Source organism: Talaromyces rugulosus, chromosome V, assembly GCF_013368755.1.
Source record: "Talaromyces rugulosus chromosome V, complete sequence".
NCBI lineage: Eukaryota > Fungi > Ascomycota > Eurotiomycetes > Eurotiales > Trichocomaceae > Talaromyces > Talaromyces rugulosus.
The window spans coordinates 755,637-771,984 of record NC_049565.1 but is presented as its reverse complement, the minus strand read 5'-3'; the positions used below and the strand labels follow the sequence as shown (position 1 = coordinate 771,984).

The 16,348-nt window shown below is 46.3% G+C and overlaps 7 protein-coding genes across 7 annotated transcripts; 3 read left to right on the top strand and 4 right to left on the bottom strand.

Annotated features, from left to right (window-relative positions):
* Positions 1-1,999: 1,999 nt before the first annotated feature.
* TRUGW13939_08816 (uncharacterized protein) lies at positions 2,000-2,725 on the bottom strand (the record flags this gene model as incomplete). The annotated part of the gene is made up of 1 exon (XM_035491945.1): positions 2,000-2,725. The coding sequence occupies one exon, from the start codon at positions 2,723-2,725 to the stop codon at positions 2,000-2,002; it is 726 nt and encodes a 241-aa protein (XP_035347838.1).
* A 1,440-nt stretch (positions 2,726-4,165) lies between these two features.
* On the top strand, positions 4,166-4,719 carry TRUGW13939_08815 (uncharacterized protein; the record flags this gene model as incomplete). Its single annotated transcript, XM_035491944.1, has 2 exons — positions 4,166-4,250; positions 4,343-4,719. The coding sequence occupies 2 exons, from the start codon at positions 4,166-4,168 to the stop codon at positions 4,717-4,719; spliced, it is 462 nt and encodes a 153-aa protein (XP_035347837.1).
* A 921-nt stretch (positions 4,720-5,640) lies between these two features.
* Positions 5,641-6,279, top strand: TRUGW13939_08814 (uncharacterized protein; the record flags this gene model as incomplete). Its single annotated transcript, XM_035491943.1, has 2 exons — positions 5,641-5,841; positions 5,893-6,279. 2 exons carry the CDS (start codon positions 5,641-5,643, stop codon positions 6,277-6,279), a joined length of 588 nt encoding a protein of 195 aa, XP_035347836.1.
* Positions 6,280-7,980: 1,701 nt separating this feature from the next.
* TRUGW13939_08813 (uncharacterized protein) lies at positions 7,981-8,253 on the bottom strand (the record flags this gene model as incomplete). Its single annotated transcript, XM_035491942.1, has 2 exons — positions 7,981-8,167; positions 8,219-8,253. 2 exons carry the CDS (start codon positions 8,251-8,253, stop codon positions 7,981-7,983), a joined length of 222 nt encoding a protein of 73 aa, XP_035347835.1.
* A 327-nt stretch (positions 8,254-8,580) lies between these two features.
* Positions 8,581-9,378, top strand: TRUGW13939_08812 (uncharacterized protein; the record flags this gene model as incomplete). Its single annotated transcript, XM_035491941.1, has 4 exons — positions 8,581-8,666; positions 8,736-8,834; positions 8,901-9,051; positions 9,133-9,378. 4 exons carry the CDS (start codon positions 8,581-8,583, stop codon positions 9,376-9,378), a joined length of 582 nt encoding a protein of 193 aa, XP_035347834.1.
* Positions 9,379-9,897: 519 nt separating this feature from the next.
* TRUGW13939_08811 (uncharacterized protein) lies at positions 9,898-10,182 on the bottom strand (the record flags this gene model as incomplete). Its single annotated transcript, XM_035491940.1, has 1 exon — positions 9,898-10,182. The coding sequence occupies one exon, from the start codon at positions 10,180-10,182 to the stop codon at positions 9,898-9,900; it is 285 nt and encodes a 94-aa protein (XP_035347833.1).
* A 1,017-nt stretch (positions 10,183-11,199) lies between these two features.
* TRUGW13939_08810 (uncharacterized protein) lies at positions 11,200-14,229 on the bottom strand (the record flags this gene model as incomplete). Its single annotated transcript, XM_035491939.1, has 1 exon — positions 11,200-14,229. One exon carries the CDS (start codon positions 14,227-14,229, stop codon positions 11,200-11,202), a length of 3,030 nt encoding a protein of 1,009 aa, XP_035347832.1.
* Positions 14,230-16,348: the final 2,119 nt, after the last annotated feature.

The window sequence follows — 16,348 nt, the reverse complement described above, 5'->3', positions numbered from 1 at the left end:
GGACTACTATTCAGGGCAGTTCATGGCTTCAACTACAAGCCCTACCAGAAGAGATCTTGCGCATGGTTATTGACAAGGTTCATATCTCCAGACCCCTGGCTAATTGTCATGTTAACGCCTCATAGCTTCGCAAGCCGGATGTACTAAGTTTTCATCGAACGTGTAAACTATTTCGAAACTTGGCTACAGAGTACATTCGTGAGATTATTGTGTTTGAAAGCTACCCGAGTGGAACAGAGATGTCGCCGTGCCGCGTCGAGTGTGTTCTCCAAGCTGTCCAAGCACGGCCGCAGGACGTGCGCCACGTCGTGATAATTGATCTAGATTCACCAGCCTTGATGCACGTCCTGACAAGACTTGGAGCAATGCAACTATGCAAGCTGCACAGCTTAAGGTACTATATTTTACTGGTTCGTCGTCCTATTGGGGCTGATTAAGCAAAAAGGATCCATCTACGTCGGAAAAAGTTCCTCAGTCCCAGTTTCAGCCTGGAATTTAAAGAGTCGTCGCCATTTTCCCAGATCCAACATCTCCATTTACCCGTGGTGCGCCCGAAAATATTTCCAAGTGGAAAAAGATTTAATCAATTACAGTCCCTTGCTTTTTCCCATCTGACTCATCATTGGCGTGGTCACCAAATTCTAGTCCATAATCTTCCAAATCTGCAACATCTGCATCTTAAGTTCCTACCCCCGTCGCAAATGAGGAATTGTATCATACCAAGCATTTCCGAGAAACCTTGGATTCCTTTCGATACTTTACCTCACCTCTCTTCTCTAGTGGTGGAAAATGCTATTTTGGATGATCCCCAATCCATCTTCTGTGCCATCACACAAACCGTGACCACGTTGAGTATGATAAGATGTGAAGTACTAGATGCCAGCGACCTCTTCTATTACTTTCCTGCGCTGCGCAAGCTCATGGTTATTGGATCCCGGTCTATGCGCATCCCTCCCAAATGCCCAAATGTCATGCCGTTGTTACATGTTATCATTTCCGACAATAACTCGTCCGGCTTTGACCCATTCCGACACACTGTACCATTAGTGCTAGACCACATCCACTTCCAGAAAATACACGGTCCCTGGTATTCAAATATGGAAGCGGAGGACATTATTAACGACAACACTAACTATCGTTGTGTCCTGTCATACCATTCGAGGCTTCACCAAAAACTTCGATACATGTGCGTGAACTGATGAGGTCAATACATGTAATTGCATATTCGTTATCCAGATGACCTGAAACTATGATTTTCAGCATCTGCAGAATTTACATCCGTAGGCCATAGTCTGAGAATCATGGGAAGGTTTCATCCATAAAATTTAGAACTAAGACTTAGAAAACGGTAAGAATGGTATCTATGTATTACAGTTATTCAGCTAGTCTTAGTTGAGAATAATTTTTACCTAGCATAATACAAATATAAAATTATCAGTCCTTTTAAGGATCCTAAAAATATGTTATCTATTATTTTGGTTTCCTTAATTCTCAGTTACCTTTCTTTGATGCGGCTGTGAAAGGTGGATTTAAAGTAATCGTACTGATAGCGGATGCATTAGAGGTCGATCTGTCTCATGATACCATCGTCAGCGTTTTGTCAGTCTACTATCTGTAAGACTACAGTCAAGCAGATGACATAGAGCCAATTGAAATACGTAGCACACAATCATTCTTGAGTGTATTTGGTTGCCTATAAGAACCTGCAACGAAAATGATCAATTGGACAACTTCAAACTGGGCACCAAGTCCCTCAGCCTTTGACGTATATATCACACTATGCTACGTACATATCACTATAGTGAGAACTAAAAACAACATCCATCTACAGCTCATTCAAACCTGTAGGCTTTTCTCAAATCCTGAGCTGTCCTATCACCATTGCTATAGCTTCAAATCTCAAGCCAAGATGCTTCTGTGACATAATAGAAGCTATTTTAAACGATGTATAGACCTTTCAATACCCATTATACACAGAGTGTATGACGTAAATCCGTTGTCATCTGGCGCCATCATTTTCTTTGTGCAATCCGAACATTCCCACAGCGCTTGCTAGGAGAATACAGATTAGAATCCCCACACAGTATCCTCCTAAACCACCGCTCTGGATGGATAGTAAACCATGCGAATGCTTTGAAAGCTCCCCGGCTAAGGAACGGACCGTGAAAACAGCCACGGTTAGCGTCAGAAATATCGCCACGCACGAAAACACCATGGTTATGCATAATCCCAACCGAGTGAAGATATGAAGCCAGGGAAGAAAGAATATCAAGCAGGCGATGATCAATGTCAAAAGAATGAAGAAGACTAGGCCAGCAATGATAAGATTGGCGCCAGTGGACAGAGGATGGCAAGCTCCAGGTCCATCTACGTATCCTAGGCAGACCTCCTTCGTTCCCACAGATATGTTAGCAGGTATGAATTTATTAATGGCTTGTTGGACATCCTCCGCGAGTACACTTTCTGTTTTGTTTACTATCGTCTCGATTTGGTTCTCCGCTGCGGTTTTGACGTCGGAAGCTACTGTTTGTAAAGCGGACGCTGCTTCATGGAGCTCACTTGGTGCAGCGGTGACAGCGCTGGCAGCTTCTCCCGCAATTCCTGTAGCAGCGCCTCCAATGCCACTAGCGATGGCTGGGATTGCGTCCGAAAGGAAAGACCGGTGAATCAGGAAAGACTTTTTTATAAGGGCTGCCGTGGTCATATTGGACAACTCCTCGTCCATCGCATTTTTTGTCTGGTTCAGAGTTGTTTCAATGGGGTTGTCTGCAGGATTGATCTCGGACACGTCAAATTTGGGAAAAGCCGCCGCTCAAAACAGTACCTACCACCACTGTCATTACCCCGGATTGCTTCATCTTGGTATCAACAAGGGTCACCAATGTCAACACGACAGCGATGAGCGCTGTGATTCCGTACACCACCAGTAGAGTCCATCGAATCCATGGGCGGCGCTTTTTCAGAATTCGTTCATTGATGAATGAAGAACGATGGACCTTTTCAGATCTGTTATTACCGTCATCGGGTGTATTCATCATGACCAGGGAGTGTTGTCAGAGACAACTTTGGTTCTCTCTCAATAAGTGCAAGGCTCTTCTATATAACCTGAAGTGCGGCAGCCCAAATCGTAAGGCGGCGGACAAAAGTGGCTTCATATGGAGGCCGAACTGAACCCCATGCTTCCAAATCACGGTATTCCCAGGTTACGATTCTAGCAACCCCTTTAAGACAAATATAATCCAAAGCCACTGAGCGCACAGTCGCCCTAGTCCAAGTTGAAGTTGACTAGATCCGGCAACTCATGTATCGGCCATGGAGTTGGGGTTGGGGCTCACGAAGTGGAAAAAAATGTGGTGATTTTGAGAACGAGTGCGTCGAAAGAACAAATAGCCACCACATTTTTTGCATATCTATTGTCGAAGTGTAGTAAGTTCTGACGTCAGCTGACGTGTCACTCCTAAGGTGACATAATTTCCGGAGATGACCTCAACTCAGAATATTCTACTAAGGGCGCAGTGATGGCCTCGGGACCACATATAATCCGGGCCGTTCCATCTCGCACCCATAACACTACTTTCCTACTAAGCACACTAGCCAGAGAGGAAAATGAAGGGACAAACGTGTTTAGAAGATGTTTCCCCACTTTCTCCTGTACCAGATGAAGTGAAAGATTCACGCCCATCCGAACTCGCCATCGAATCAATCCTACGTTTTTTCCCAAAGGCAAAGCCGATGAGCCATGCTGTAATCGGGCGTTGTTCAAACTGTGGAACATGCAAAGATCAGTCTCAATTTGGATACTTGAGGTGTGGTCATATCATGCACTTTGTCTGCATTTGGGGTGGTGGCGTTGACGACGGCTGCCCTGACTGCAATATAACGAGCCTTCCCACCGCTCCTGACCACCAAAACTGCTCTTTATGCCAGAGATTGTTTGCCGCAGATGATCAAGGAGAGCAATTACCGTGCAACCACCAAATCCATGAGTCGTGCCTTCGGCGGCATGTCCTAAAAACCATTTCTACGATTGGTTATCATGAAACAACGACCATGAACGCGTGTCCCATCTGTTTAAGACCGTATGGACATCGGCGCTTTTGGGTCATTGATGGCCTTCGTCCTTCTTTGAAACAATCATTACATCGCAACTCTCACACGAGGAAAAATGGATGGGACCGGAAAATCCTCCTCAGCGAATTTTACCATCTCCACCCGGAACTCTGGAGGTATCTTGAAACTGAAATTCGATGGTTAATGACGACACGGAGTTCCAGGACACCGGCCTACCAATGGCTGGGTTATTTTCGTCTATTACACAAAAACCCACAGTACCGACTTATAGTGGAGAATTATATTTGGATGGAATGTTTGGGAGGGCGGGAAGAAATGGATTTACAATACCCGCAACTAGCTCGCATCGGGTCGAGCGAAAGTGTATTGGAATTCTACCAACACATTCGTGAAACCGTGATTTCGCTCTTCCAATATGACATCAGCGAAGACGGTGCCATCGTCGCATTTGCGCACGCCAATGCAAGCAGACCGCGAGATGCGACAAACGAATTCCATCCCAACTTTTGGCTGCCACACGTCCGACTGTACCGAACTGTTCCACGAGAGGGCAAGGAACTGGTGAAAGGGAAAATGATTATGTATATCAACACCTATCACAATCATCCTATTATGTTGGACGTCAAACGCTCCCTTAGAATGTTCTAAATTCGCTCCGCTGGCACATGAAACCGTGAATTTCAAGTGGATTCAGAGGGGCCTCAGGTCCTATTCGCACCGCAGAAAATCTTTTCGTTACAGGACTGGTGTATGTCTTAAATCTTGTGGCATGATAAATTATTGCGTGTAAAGAGGGCCAACCCTGCTGTGTAGTTCTCATTCGCGGCGTCGATGGCTCGCCGGTACCGTATATCTGCAAATAGGATCGACAAATGAGGTACAGGGTGTTTCGAAATCACTTTCACTTTTTCACTGTTGAGTATCCCGGTGGCTGAAACAGCATGACATAATGGGACAGTCATCTCACTGTATTAGAAGAATCAATGAACGACTTACTATAACTCGAGATTTAGAATTTCTTTGTTCATTTCTGTCCTTTGCGGTGTTGCCGACTTAGACTAGTTAAAGTATGGTTAGCTTCGTGATTACCGCTACTAGAATGAATAATTTATTGACTATTTATAGAGCAGTGTAAGGCACAAATATGAACAAACCGAGTCAACGTGAAGGCGGTTTCGAAACACCCCATATCATATTTCATTTTCATTTAACAGCGTTTTTGAACGTGCGACATTAATCCTATATCCTGGTAAGCAAGATTAGACTCACCAACCTTACAATGTGACCGAGCATGCCTGTAGTGAGGTTGATGGGTAGGGTAGGTGGGTCCGAAAAGGCTTGCAGGTCCGATAGGCTATGGACAATACGGTGCTATATTTAGAATGAAATGCATAAATTTTTAGAAACAGAGGATTGACACTGCCCGGTGGGGGGGTCAGATCGGGCAGGGGGCTCAAAATATCTTGGAGGCCGATCTGGGCGTCGTAACCCTTGTTGTTAAAAGGGGCAGATGCCCAAACAATCATCCACATTGAGAGAACGCTGGCATTATCGAAGCTTTGCGACGCAATGCCGACCAAACCAAAAAGCCGTAAAGACCGAAACGCACAAGAAAGAAAGAGGGGGTTTGGGGTGATTGGCAAAGCCCATCAATATGCAAAGATCTGTAACTCAGAAATTGCCGTCTTTGAGCGAAGCAACGAAGGTAAGTGGCGAACCTATATCTCGATGCGTCACCCAGATTCGTCATGGCCGAGGATGGAACAAATCGTATGTTGAGTGCATTTTCCAGCGACCTGGGTCACGTTAATAAGAGGATAGCAGGCGCAAGATCCACAGGCACTCCACCTACTTCCCGAGGATTTAGATGATCGAGGAAAGAGGAAACGTAAGCAGCCTGAGCAGGACGATGGTGAGGCCGCCTCCACAAAACGGCATGTCTCCAGGCGGCCCACTGACATGAGCCTCCAAGAGAGCACCATTTCAGAGGACACACTCGATGACCAGGATTCATTAAGCGATAACACCAAAAAGAATCCAACCACTGATGGCTTTTTTTACACATTACCGGAACCACCATCATTCCAACAAATCAGTAACATCGTGTATGGCGAGGAGGAGAGGCATAGGTTTTTCGCCTACGGGGATGTGCAGGCAGATCCAGATATACTTGACGTGGTCCAGTTCATGGGCTCGTTAGTACGATAACGTCGGCCAGTTACGGAGTGAAGACCGAAGAGCTGATACGTGGTTTTCTTGTTGATACCCGTGCAGCTCTCCCTTGATTGCAATATGTACGTTCCAAGACTAGGCAGAAAATATCGGCATGGCGATAAATGTGTGGACAAAAACGGAACCTTCCGACAATTCTCGTTCATTCAAATCAAAGGGCAAATCGAACACCTTTAAAAATTGAGTAACCGATAGACGTTGTCTTCCCTGGCACTGATGAGTCAGCCCATACCTGCGAGTATGATTGTGGCAATTTTTGTGCGGGGGGAACCTCGCAAGGGTATTCAAGCCTTTTTGGCTGCTATCGACGTGAAACCTGTCATCCCTCCGTCAATCTAGAAATGGTATTTCTGGAAGCATTATCAGGACTCACTATCATTCCGAGTCCTGGCCGCTAGAAGAATGTGTCTTGGATCTCGATACCTTGAATCGACTGAAGGCATAGAAGAGGGTATCGTCCATGACTAAACCAGCACAGGAAGAAGGAGAAAGCGATTTCTAAGAAAGGGAACCACGTATTTTATGGACGGTGTCTGTCACAGCACTAAAACCCATCAAACCATTCGAAGAGATCGTTTGGGAAGCCCCTCCAAAAAAACATTTCCTTTTCCATCAGTCCTCGGCGCATGCGGGCCAGGGTTTCCTAAAGACTATATCGTAATCTGTCCGAGGTTTGCCACGTTATTCGGAAGAATGCTTGTGAAACCTGGGATATTGTCAATGGAGTGATTGGTTTAATGGAATCAGAAAGCCAAGGATTTTCTTTGGATATTTTCCATCGCTGCGGATGGAGTGACTCTATCAGAAGAAGAAATGTAAGAGTGGTTATGGCATACAGAAACAGAGGAAGGCCAAGCCTTGGAACACCTACAGGGCTGGCTTCAATATATACGTTTCGCTTTCTGTGTTTATAAACTATCAACTAATGCACTTCTACTGCGTGCTTGGATTCCATACCTGAACTGATCCAGAAAACACCTACTGTCTCTACGTGGTGTCCGGGATTAGTAGTGCTTCTTAACCTCGTCTTTATACCTTCTCGTTCTTTTAGTCGTCTCAGAAGATCTTTCTCTTCTGGTTTCCACGGTTTGTTTCCTAGATTCGTGTCGGGATAAGTGGTCTTCGCGGTGCATCTTAGTCATGTTGGCTAACGGCGGTAATTGCGCAAAACCAGACTTAGCCATGCCTTATGACGGCACTCCTTCAAACAGCCAAGAAAGAAACTCTAATCGGCCGTCAAATGATGTTTTCAAGAAAGAGAAACGAAGCCCCGTGAACCAGGATACATCTTCGCTCCACATCCTCGCTCCGCATCTCTTACTTGGATGATATTCAACCAGGATCAGGAAGTATAGAAGGGGTTAGAGTAGCTAATTTTGATTCCTAGTATAGCTCAGATGACTTTCTATACTTTGTTGAACCTGCTGTCTATAAGCCACGGGATCTGTGCGATGTAGAGTATATGCAGCCATACGTGCTGGACTATGCGGAATTGGCTCTCCGAGTATAGCTTGTATCTTTAGTAGTATTGTACTGACTGAAAAGGTTGACTGCCGTCCTTTCGGGCTTGGTATATAAATGTTTCCAGATGGATAAACATTTAGATGGAAGATGCTTGGTATAAACTTGCCTTGTAATAGATCAACTTAGTATACTCAAAGTAAAACAGTAGTAACTCTACTCACATTGAGGTGGGCTAGTTGGATAATCTCGTGGGAAGGTCAAATGGACCAAAAATAGACGCGTCACCCATGATGTATTTGGTGGTCCAGGGATTCGGCATTCCCAATAGATTCTACCATTCTCCGATGGCTCTTTTGGTGTTGCGATAAATCCTTCAGGATGACTATTCTGCCATTCAGCCCTATCCCAGTTAATTATTAGCATAAAACAAGCTATGAAGAATACGATATACCATTCTTCATGTAGTCGTCTTTGTAGTTCTTCCATTGCCAAAAGTATCAAGTTTCGAAGGTAATAATTATCAGAATCAAAAGTGAAAGATGGGTGAGATTAGGGTGAGGTTCAAGTGAGATCAAACTAAGGTCTAAATTAGACTAGTCTGAGAATCAAGTGGGGTATTGTGCGGGAGACACGCAAATTATCGATTATTTTTCACGTGATAGCGGGCTTGGCAAGGCTTGGCATATATCTAGATCTAGTTCCACCCTTGATCACGTACGATGTTGATATGCATATTATTATGCCGTACAAGTACATCTCACTTGATTATCAGTGAAAAATAGATACTCAGCCAATGAGAATCCAGCATTCAGAATGTCTCGCTTATCAACCACCCACAAATACCACTCTCCTGCACCCTCTTCTCTTGTCTCTCCTCAGCTGCAGTACCACGTGCTTTCGTGAGTATAGTCTTTCCATCTTATCGCTTTTATTATTGGCTGAATATCTGCATGGATACTAACAAATAGACTTACTCTACAGACTATTAGCATACAAATCTTCTCCGCTCTGCCCTGCTGCTCCTGTGTCCTGCCTGCCGCCGTGCCCTTGCTTAAAAAAAGTCTAAGGTATGTTTGAGACCTTTGTAATTTCTCTGGTATGTCCAGATACTAATAGCTCGGCTCTTTTAATAGCACAATTGCCACAATGTCTGCCCCTGATGATGCCAATCATCGTATGCATGGTTGGTGGGTTCGCTTACGAGTCCGGCAAATGCCCCCTGCCCCTGCCGACTGTGCTGTGTGGGACTACCCACAGTCGGTGGAGTTTGCAGTCTTGACTGCTGTAAGTATCTATTTATATCTTTACAACTATGCATAGATATTATCACGGATATGTTGGAATAACTGATGGAATTTTATATAGTTTCTTTCTTGGTTGGTCTTCTTGCAAGGCCTAATTAATGAAATTCGGGACGTTGGCCTGTTTCCCGAAGAAGGCCAGGATTGGCTCCTGGACTTCAATGAGCTAGCTCGGCTCCTTTACATCACCATGAGCAACCAGGACCAGATCGCGTTCGAGGACGTTCTGGAACGTTTTGTGGAGAATCTTGGGAGTTTTGGAACCTTGTCTCTGGGCTTTCTTGCCCCTGGCCATAAGCCTCGTCTGTAGTTAGCTGTACCTGTGGGTGGGTGGGTGGTCGGGCTTTTTATATTTAGTTAGTGATGCATGCCATGAAATCAATTCGGTTATTTATCCCAATAAATGTTTATACTCTCTAGTATTATGGATGCTTGCTCCGTACATTTCTAGACTACAGTAAGGTACATGTTAATACCTGCACCGGATGTGTTGTATGACAGAACCCCATCAAACCGCTTTGTTGATTCAGCCTCACGGGAATGCATCAATGCCTGGCCCAGCCTACCCATCAGCACATCTCTAGCTACAAAACAATCATAGTGGTTTCATTACTAACAAAAATACCGAGATATTACTTATACTATAACATCAACAGTAATAGTCATAGGCACCTTGGGAATTATATATTAAATCGGAGTACCTAGCATGTTGCGGGCGAGGGTCCGTGACAGTCCATCGCCGGCCGAGGATGAAAAGGCGCTCGTCCGGGTCTTGGAGTATATCCAACTGGCCATCATACAGGCGGCAGCGCCAACCGGTCGCCCTTGATTACCGCATCAGCATACCCTCGGCTGTTCCATGAGAGCGAGTCAAAGCGGATCCCGCTTCTCCAGAATGAAGATTCCACGGATCTGCGGCGCAATGCCAGCATTCGGTATGCGGTGAGCACGACGTGGCAGCTGTTGTTTGAGGAGATCCAGCGGTCGCGGCCGGCGGCGACGGATCTCCTCGCACTGATTGTTTGATCGGTAGGGGATCCTGGAAGAGCTGGCGGGCGACGAGGACCAAGGTAACCTCGATTTTCACGACGCATTGGCGCCGCTGGTTAGCCATTCCCTGATCCGGGTGAAACAGGACGAAGGGCTGTTTGACATGCACCGGCTAGTGCAGTTATCAGTCCGGGCGTGGCTGGACAAGCACAGTAGCTCATTGACTGCCTTACTAGGTCCCTGGCCGAGGATAACGGTAGTGAGCCAGTTAATAGGCTGATCCATCTTCGCGCGCGCGTTATCACAGCATTTATTCCTGACCAACGGTTTTGTAAGACTCGCGCGAAGGTAGCGAATCAATTTGCTTCCACGCACTAGCTTCATTCAGTCTTACGTCCCTAAATACTTAGCACGCAGTGATTGGTTGTGGTGATTCGTTAGTAAGCCAATAAGTTGCATTTGGATCCGAACGAATGAAACAACAGATATCGCCATGTCCACATCAGGGCTGTTTGACTCGCTTGCATCCTACGGTCAACATGTGAAACTCTCCACCTTTGTTTTCAGATTCTCCAACTGCAAATAGACTGACTACTCATATCCACGATGTCTGGCTGGTCAACAGCTAGACAATAACCTCATCGCGTCAATTAGGGTCGCCTGTCGCTGTTGGGTGAATTGGTCGTTGTCTCTGCGCAAATGGTCGGTATGAGAGATGAGGGTGTTGATGTCGGCGCGGTATTGCTGGATTTTTGGATGTCGCTGCTCTTGCTGTTGCCGTTGCGTCCCCGGCCCTACATTTTCCTCGTCTACAGACCTAAACAACAAGACTGATTAATCGAGATTCCGCAACAAGCCGTTCAAGATGTCTCTCCCACTCTATATCTATAGGGTATTCTTCCAGCCTTGTGTCGAAGGCTGTAGATACTCTCGCTGTCTGTGTGAATCTTGGATCTAGTGGTGTCATCGAAACAATAAAACGTAGTGACTATATGTTATTTCTATGTCTAAAGTTACTATCTATATCAAACAGACAACATAAGAAACAGGAAACATCATATCTTTCTATGGTAAGCAATAGTTAGAAAAGAAAGGCCATTCATGCATCTATCATCGCGCTTCGACATCGCCCTGAAACCATTTATCGGTGCAGCCTTCTCATTTGTTCTGCCAAATTGCGTAAAAGGTCATCATCCGCCTGACCCGATATCCCAGCAGTAGGTGACTCTTGGCCTGTCTCAGGTGGAGGAGTTTGATAAGTGCGCCGGTAGCGCAATCCATCCTGAAGGAAGTCCATTATTTCACGGATTTCACCGTCAGCCGCTGATTCCTCTCTGGTCGGGGCCTGGGCACGGCGACGGCGACCCGTGTCTCCAGTGCGCCGTGGAGGGGCAAAGTGAACTGAAGCTTCAATGCCATCGTCCTCAATGTCGCTCTCAATCACCGACTCTCCCCTGGTTGGGGCCTGGGCACGGCGACGGCGACCTGTATCTCCAGTGCGCCGTGGAGGGGTGAAGTGGACCGAAGCTTCAATGTCATTGTCCTCGGCGCCGCTCTCAATTACCGACTCTCTCCTGGTTGGGGCACGGTTGTGGCGACGGCGACTGAGTCTAGTACGTCGTGGAGGGGCGCCATGTACTGGATCAATCTGTTGAGCGCGGCGACGGCGACCTGTAGTATCTCTAGTGCGCCGCGGAAAAGGCGTAGCGTCAATGTCATCGTCCTCGATGTCACTCTCTATCACCGACCGCCTCCTTCCCGGGGCCTGGGCGCGACGACCCGTTGTATCTCTAGTATGCCGTTCGTGGACCATAGCAGGGCCATAAACCGGGTCAATCTGTGGTCGAGAATAAGCATGGCCAGGGGTTGGGTCTCTCGATGTATATCGACAACGTGTTGGGTCTGGAATAAACGCGAACGGAATGAGGTCCGCTTCCTTGTGATAATCCTCCAACTCCGCTTGTAGAAACTGCTCACTCAAGTATTCCCGTACATGACTAGTGGTATACCAACCCTCATCATCTGGAAACTGTAATATCACCCACATGTAGTTGCGGTTCAGATATGGATATCCTCCCTTGACGTCCCGACAATGAATTGAGACCCCAACAATCCGAGTATGCTGCCTGGATGCTTCTATGAGTTTGTCGATAGATCCTTCACTGAATAGAAGATCGGCCTCCCTACGGCCTTGATCAAGCGCTTCCTCTGTGAATTCTTCGATTATGGCTCTCCCTCCAGCTTTTCCTCCAACGAGGTGTGCTGGGATCATTCGGTATTCCATATATCCATTGGCGGCTGGACGTTTGACATTAATTTGATACCCACTACCTATTGGCCGATATTGGTCGATTTCCCACCACTCCTCACACCATTTTACCCATCCAGAAACAAGCTCTCCCCTAGTCGGTTCATATCCAGGACCCCAGCTATCAGCACGCCTTGGTGCTGCTGTTTGGTGCCGGCGTTCTTGTCCTGAATTGGTGTTCAGTCGTTCTCTCGGCCGTTCTGTTGGCCGTTCTCTTGAGCGTTCTCTCGGCCATTGAGGACGGCTCCGTCGACTGGAATTCTGCGGTGTAGGATTGCCCTGCTGCGATGGAGATGAAGTTCCTCCTGCATCTCGAGGCGGCTGCAGCCCTCTACGAGACTGCGGCCGGGTTGGAGGCTCCTGGACCGAGTGCGTATCCTCGCTACCAGGAGAAGGGCTTCTTGATCCCACTTCGTTTGTAATGTCTTGTGAAGGCCGATTGCCGCCATCGTCATCGGAGGGATTAGTCACTAATGGCAGTGGTAGAGTCAGCCCTGCAGCCCGACCGAGAATTGACGAATGGAATGCAGATGTCATCATGTGATAGTTATGGTAAGTAGAGATATAGCCCCACGCGTCCTCTGCAAGTGCGTCTTTCAAAGGATTGGCGCGCGCTCGAGCCCAAAGGCGGTTTATAGGAAGCCAAGCATTCGGACAAAACGCGTTTGATCCATCCTGAGGTCTGCGTGTGTTGAAGTCATTGATGGTTTGGCGGCATTGCTCTTCATCAAGTGATGGAAAAAGTAGGATCATTGCAGCTAGAGGGCGATATAGCTCATCCAAGGTCTGAGATTCTCTCAAAGCAACTATATCGGAGCCCTGGATATCTAAACTGTGACTATTCTCCGACCACATTCCCCTTGAGAGCAACCTGTTTAAGGTCCCTGGGTCTTGGCCGTGATGGTACTCTTCAAAGTCGTTCAACCACCCACGCAGGTTAAAGTTTTCGATGTCTTGAATGGCCTGTAATGTCTGCAGTTCTGGCACATATACTTGTTGAAATATTAGGCTAATATGGAATAGCTCACTCAGCAGTCTATCCCGAAGCTGCCAGCGCGCTTCTCGCGACATGCTGTTCACGTTGGCACGGATCTCAGGGTCCACGACATCACTATGGAACGATGTGGTAGAATCTGTAGACTGTGTGAAGGTTTCACTTTCAACCTGTCGTGGGGAGGTCCTCCCCGTCGTCTCTTCTGAAAAGCGCACTCTAGTTTCTTGTCTAGAAGTGGAGGTAGTGGATTCAGTCGTCACAGCAGCCTGCCTATCCAAAGGATTTTCTGTCATCGGGCTTTGGTCATTTCGGCTGGTAGAAGACTGTCCAGGATGTGAGGAGGCTGGACTTTCAGCCTGGGACGCGGAGCTCTGTGGATTAAGCGTAATCTCTGCTACTGGAGACAGCGCCCATTCTGAAAAGCCCCCTGGCACTCTAATTTCTCGCCTGGGAGTGGAGATAGTGGACTCAGTCGTCACAGGTACGGCAGTCTGCCCATCCGAAGGATTTTCTGTCTGTGGCTCTTCTGCTATGGGAGGTAATTGAGTGGTGTCTCGTTGCGTAGAATCATGTCTAAGTGGAAACTGGGGATTACTAGATTCGTTAACAGCTTGTTGCGCAGATTCGTTGCTTTCCGCCCCATCAGGGCCCTGCGATGCTTGCGGTGATTCCTGGCTGGGTATATTGGCTCTACCGCGGCCCCTTCCTGAACTAGAACCGCGGCCACTTCTGCCAGTACTAGAACCGCGAGAAACACCAGCAGAACCGCGGCGGCCCCTGCCTCTGGAAGGGCTACGCGTGGGAGTGTTAAGGATGGGGTCATCGGTCCCCCCATCCCGACTCCTGCTTCTTGTCTGTATGCCTGACATGTTGAGAGAAATGTGCGGCGGATCTATATACCACAAATCTCATGGAGTTGGACCTTTTATAGACCATTTTGACGTGGGGTGGCGCCATAATGGGATGTTGGAGGCTCGTTTCGCCCCTGGGTTGTGAGTGGATCTTTGCCTAGCCCTATGCTTATTCTAGCCTCCATGAACACGAATTTTGCTCCACAACCCCCAGGAGTTCAAATTTGGCACAGTAAATATTTAAAAAAAAGGTCGATCAAATAATAGACCCAGAGATCTAGATCAACCATACATCGCCAGTCAAGTTCAAGATACTGTAAAATAAAAACATTTCCACTGATACTATATTATGATAAAATAACATTCAACATACGTATCCTTGAAGCAATTGCTAGCTCAAATACAAAAAATGATTAGTCATAAGCCTCATCCTTAACCTATTCTGGGTATTTGATTTATCGTTGAATACTATTCTAAAGATGAAACTCATGTAGACCTTGGTTCCCTTGGCTTTTCCAGCTCAAGAGCATTCGATGGCGCTTGATCTGAAAAATTTAGTCTTTCAAGCATTATTGGAGCACCTATATGCACTCAAAAGCCCCGAAGTGTTAATCGCCTTGTCAAATCGTATCAACCGTTCTTTACCGGGGCGGTGTTCGTTGGTAGTATTCTGCCGAATAAGATAAGGTTATAGGTAACGGAGGTCCGAGTAGGGGAATATCTCTTGTGAACAAGAGGATATTTTAGGAGTAACTTGTTGATAAGCTTGGATAAAGTATAGATCCAATTTGGTATGAAGATAAAACGCGAACAAACTAAATACATGTTAGTAAATGAGTGTCCTTATATACTAAATAACGATCCTATCCATCAGATCCCTTGCTCAGATGGTTCTGACCGTTTCATCATAGCCATCATATCAAATCCTAGGATCGCTCTGATGGTCACGTGCCTAGTACCCGAGGTGCCGTAATCTTTGTTGTATTGCTTTCAGCATTATCTAATAATAGATTCCGCTGTAAAGCAATTCCGGATGCTTCCGTCATCTTGTCATGCCAATAGTAGTAACTTCGTAACAACCGATAATGTTACAGTCATGTTCTGTCTTGTCAACCTTCGGGTTGCTTACTAACCAAATCAGTCCTAATTCATCACTTGGCAGCTTATCCTGCTTAGGAGTGTAATTCGCTGATCCCCCTTTATTATTAGGAATCAAGCGATTGGATCAAGCTACTGAGAAAACGCCTATATAAACCGATCCAATTGCCATGTAAATTAGAATATCATGCTCCTAGAGAATATCAATTTGACACACATTTTTACCCCCAATTTGCACCGGTTCCGCCATATTATTAAGCAAGTGCCAAGATCCCGAAGTTCGACATGTCTTTGTCATCACGTGACTTCTTCTTATCTTTCCACAACTACTCGTGTAAGTCTACTGTTGATCATGAGTAGCCTTGCTTATGTAAGTAGCGTCCGTTACTTTCATCGATTGGCTGAGCGTTGCCGATTCTCGTGACAGTTGGTTGGTAAAGGCATAACAGTATTGGGCTTTAGCGTTGATGCCTACTTTTTGAGTGGCGGGATGGATGATTTTCCTCAAATGACAAATCGACACATCATTGATATCCATTAATGTTGGCAGAAGCATAACCATGACTAACGGATGCGGGGTCATCAATGGACGCAGCGAAATCATGATGGCGAGAATTGTCCGTTTTTCGGAAAAGTTCCGCCCCATGCACATAGACCGATTAGGTAGTGGGGGAGAGGATATAGAACCAGTGGTTGCGCTAGGAGCGGCCCGACAGACTGGTACGGCCCCACCCTAAGTCAACGTTGTTATCGGGGAACTCAGCCTACCACTCCGATGTAACATATACAAGGGATATTAAGCTATATTAAGAATATGTTCTCCAGTCATTTCAAATATCATTTGTAGTTACACCATAAAATTTGTTTAAGCGATTTCAATATATTGCCCAGTATTTCATAATTTCTTTTGCGATATGTATTCAGCTTATACACTACATGCTCGGGCTTATATAACAAGAAGCTAAAAGCCCTCAGCATTCACAAATGCTAACCGGTAAAATATGGCGCAGACAGCTGAGAGGAGGATCGACATATTTCT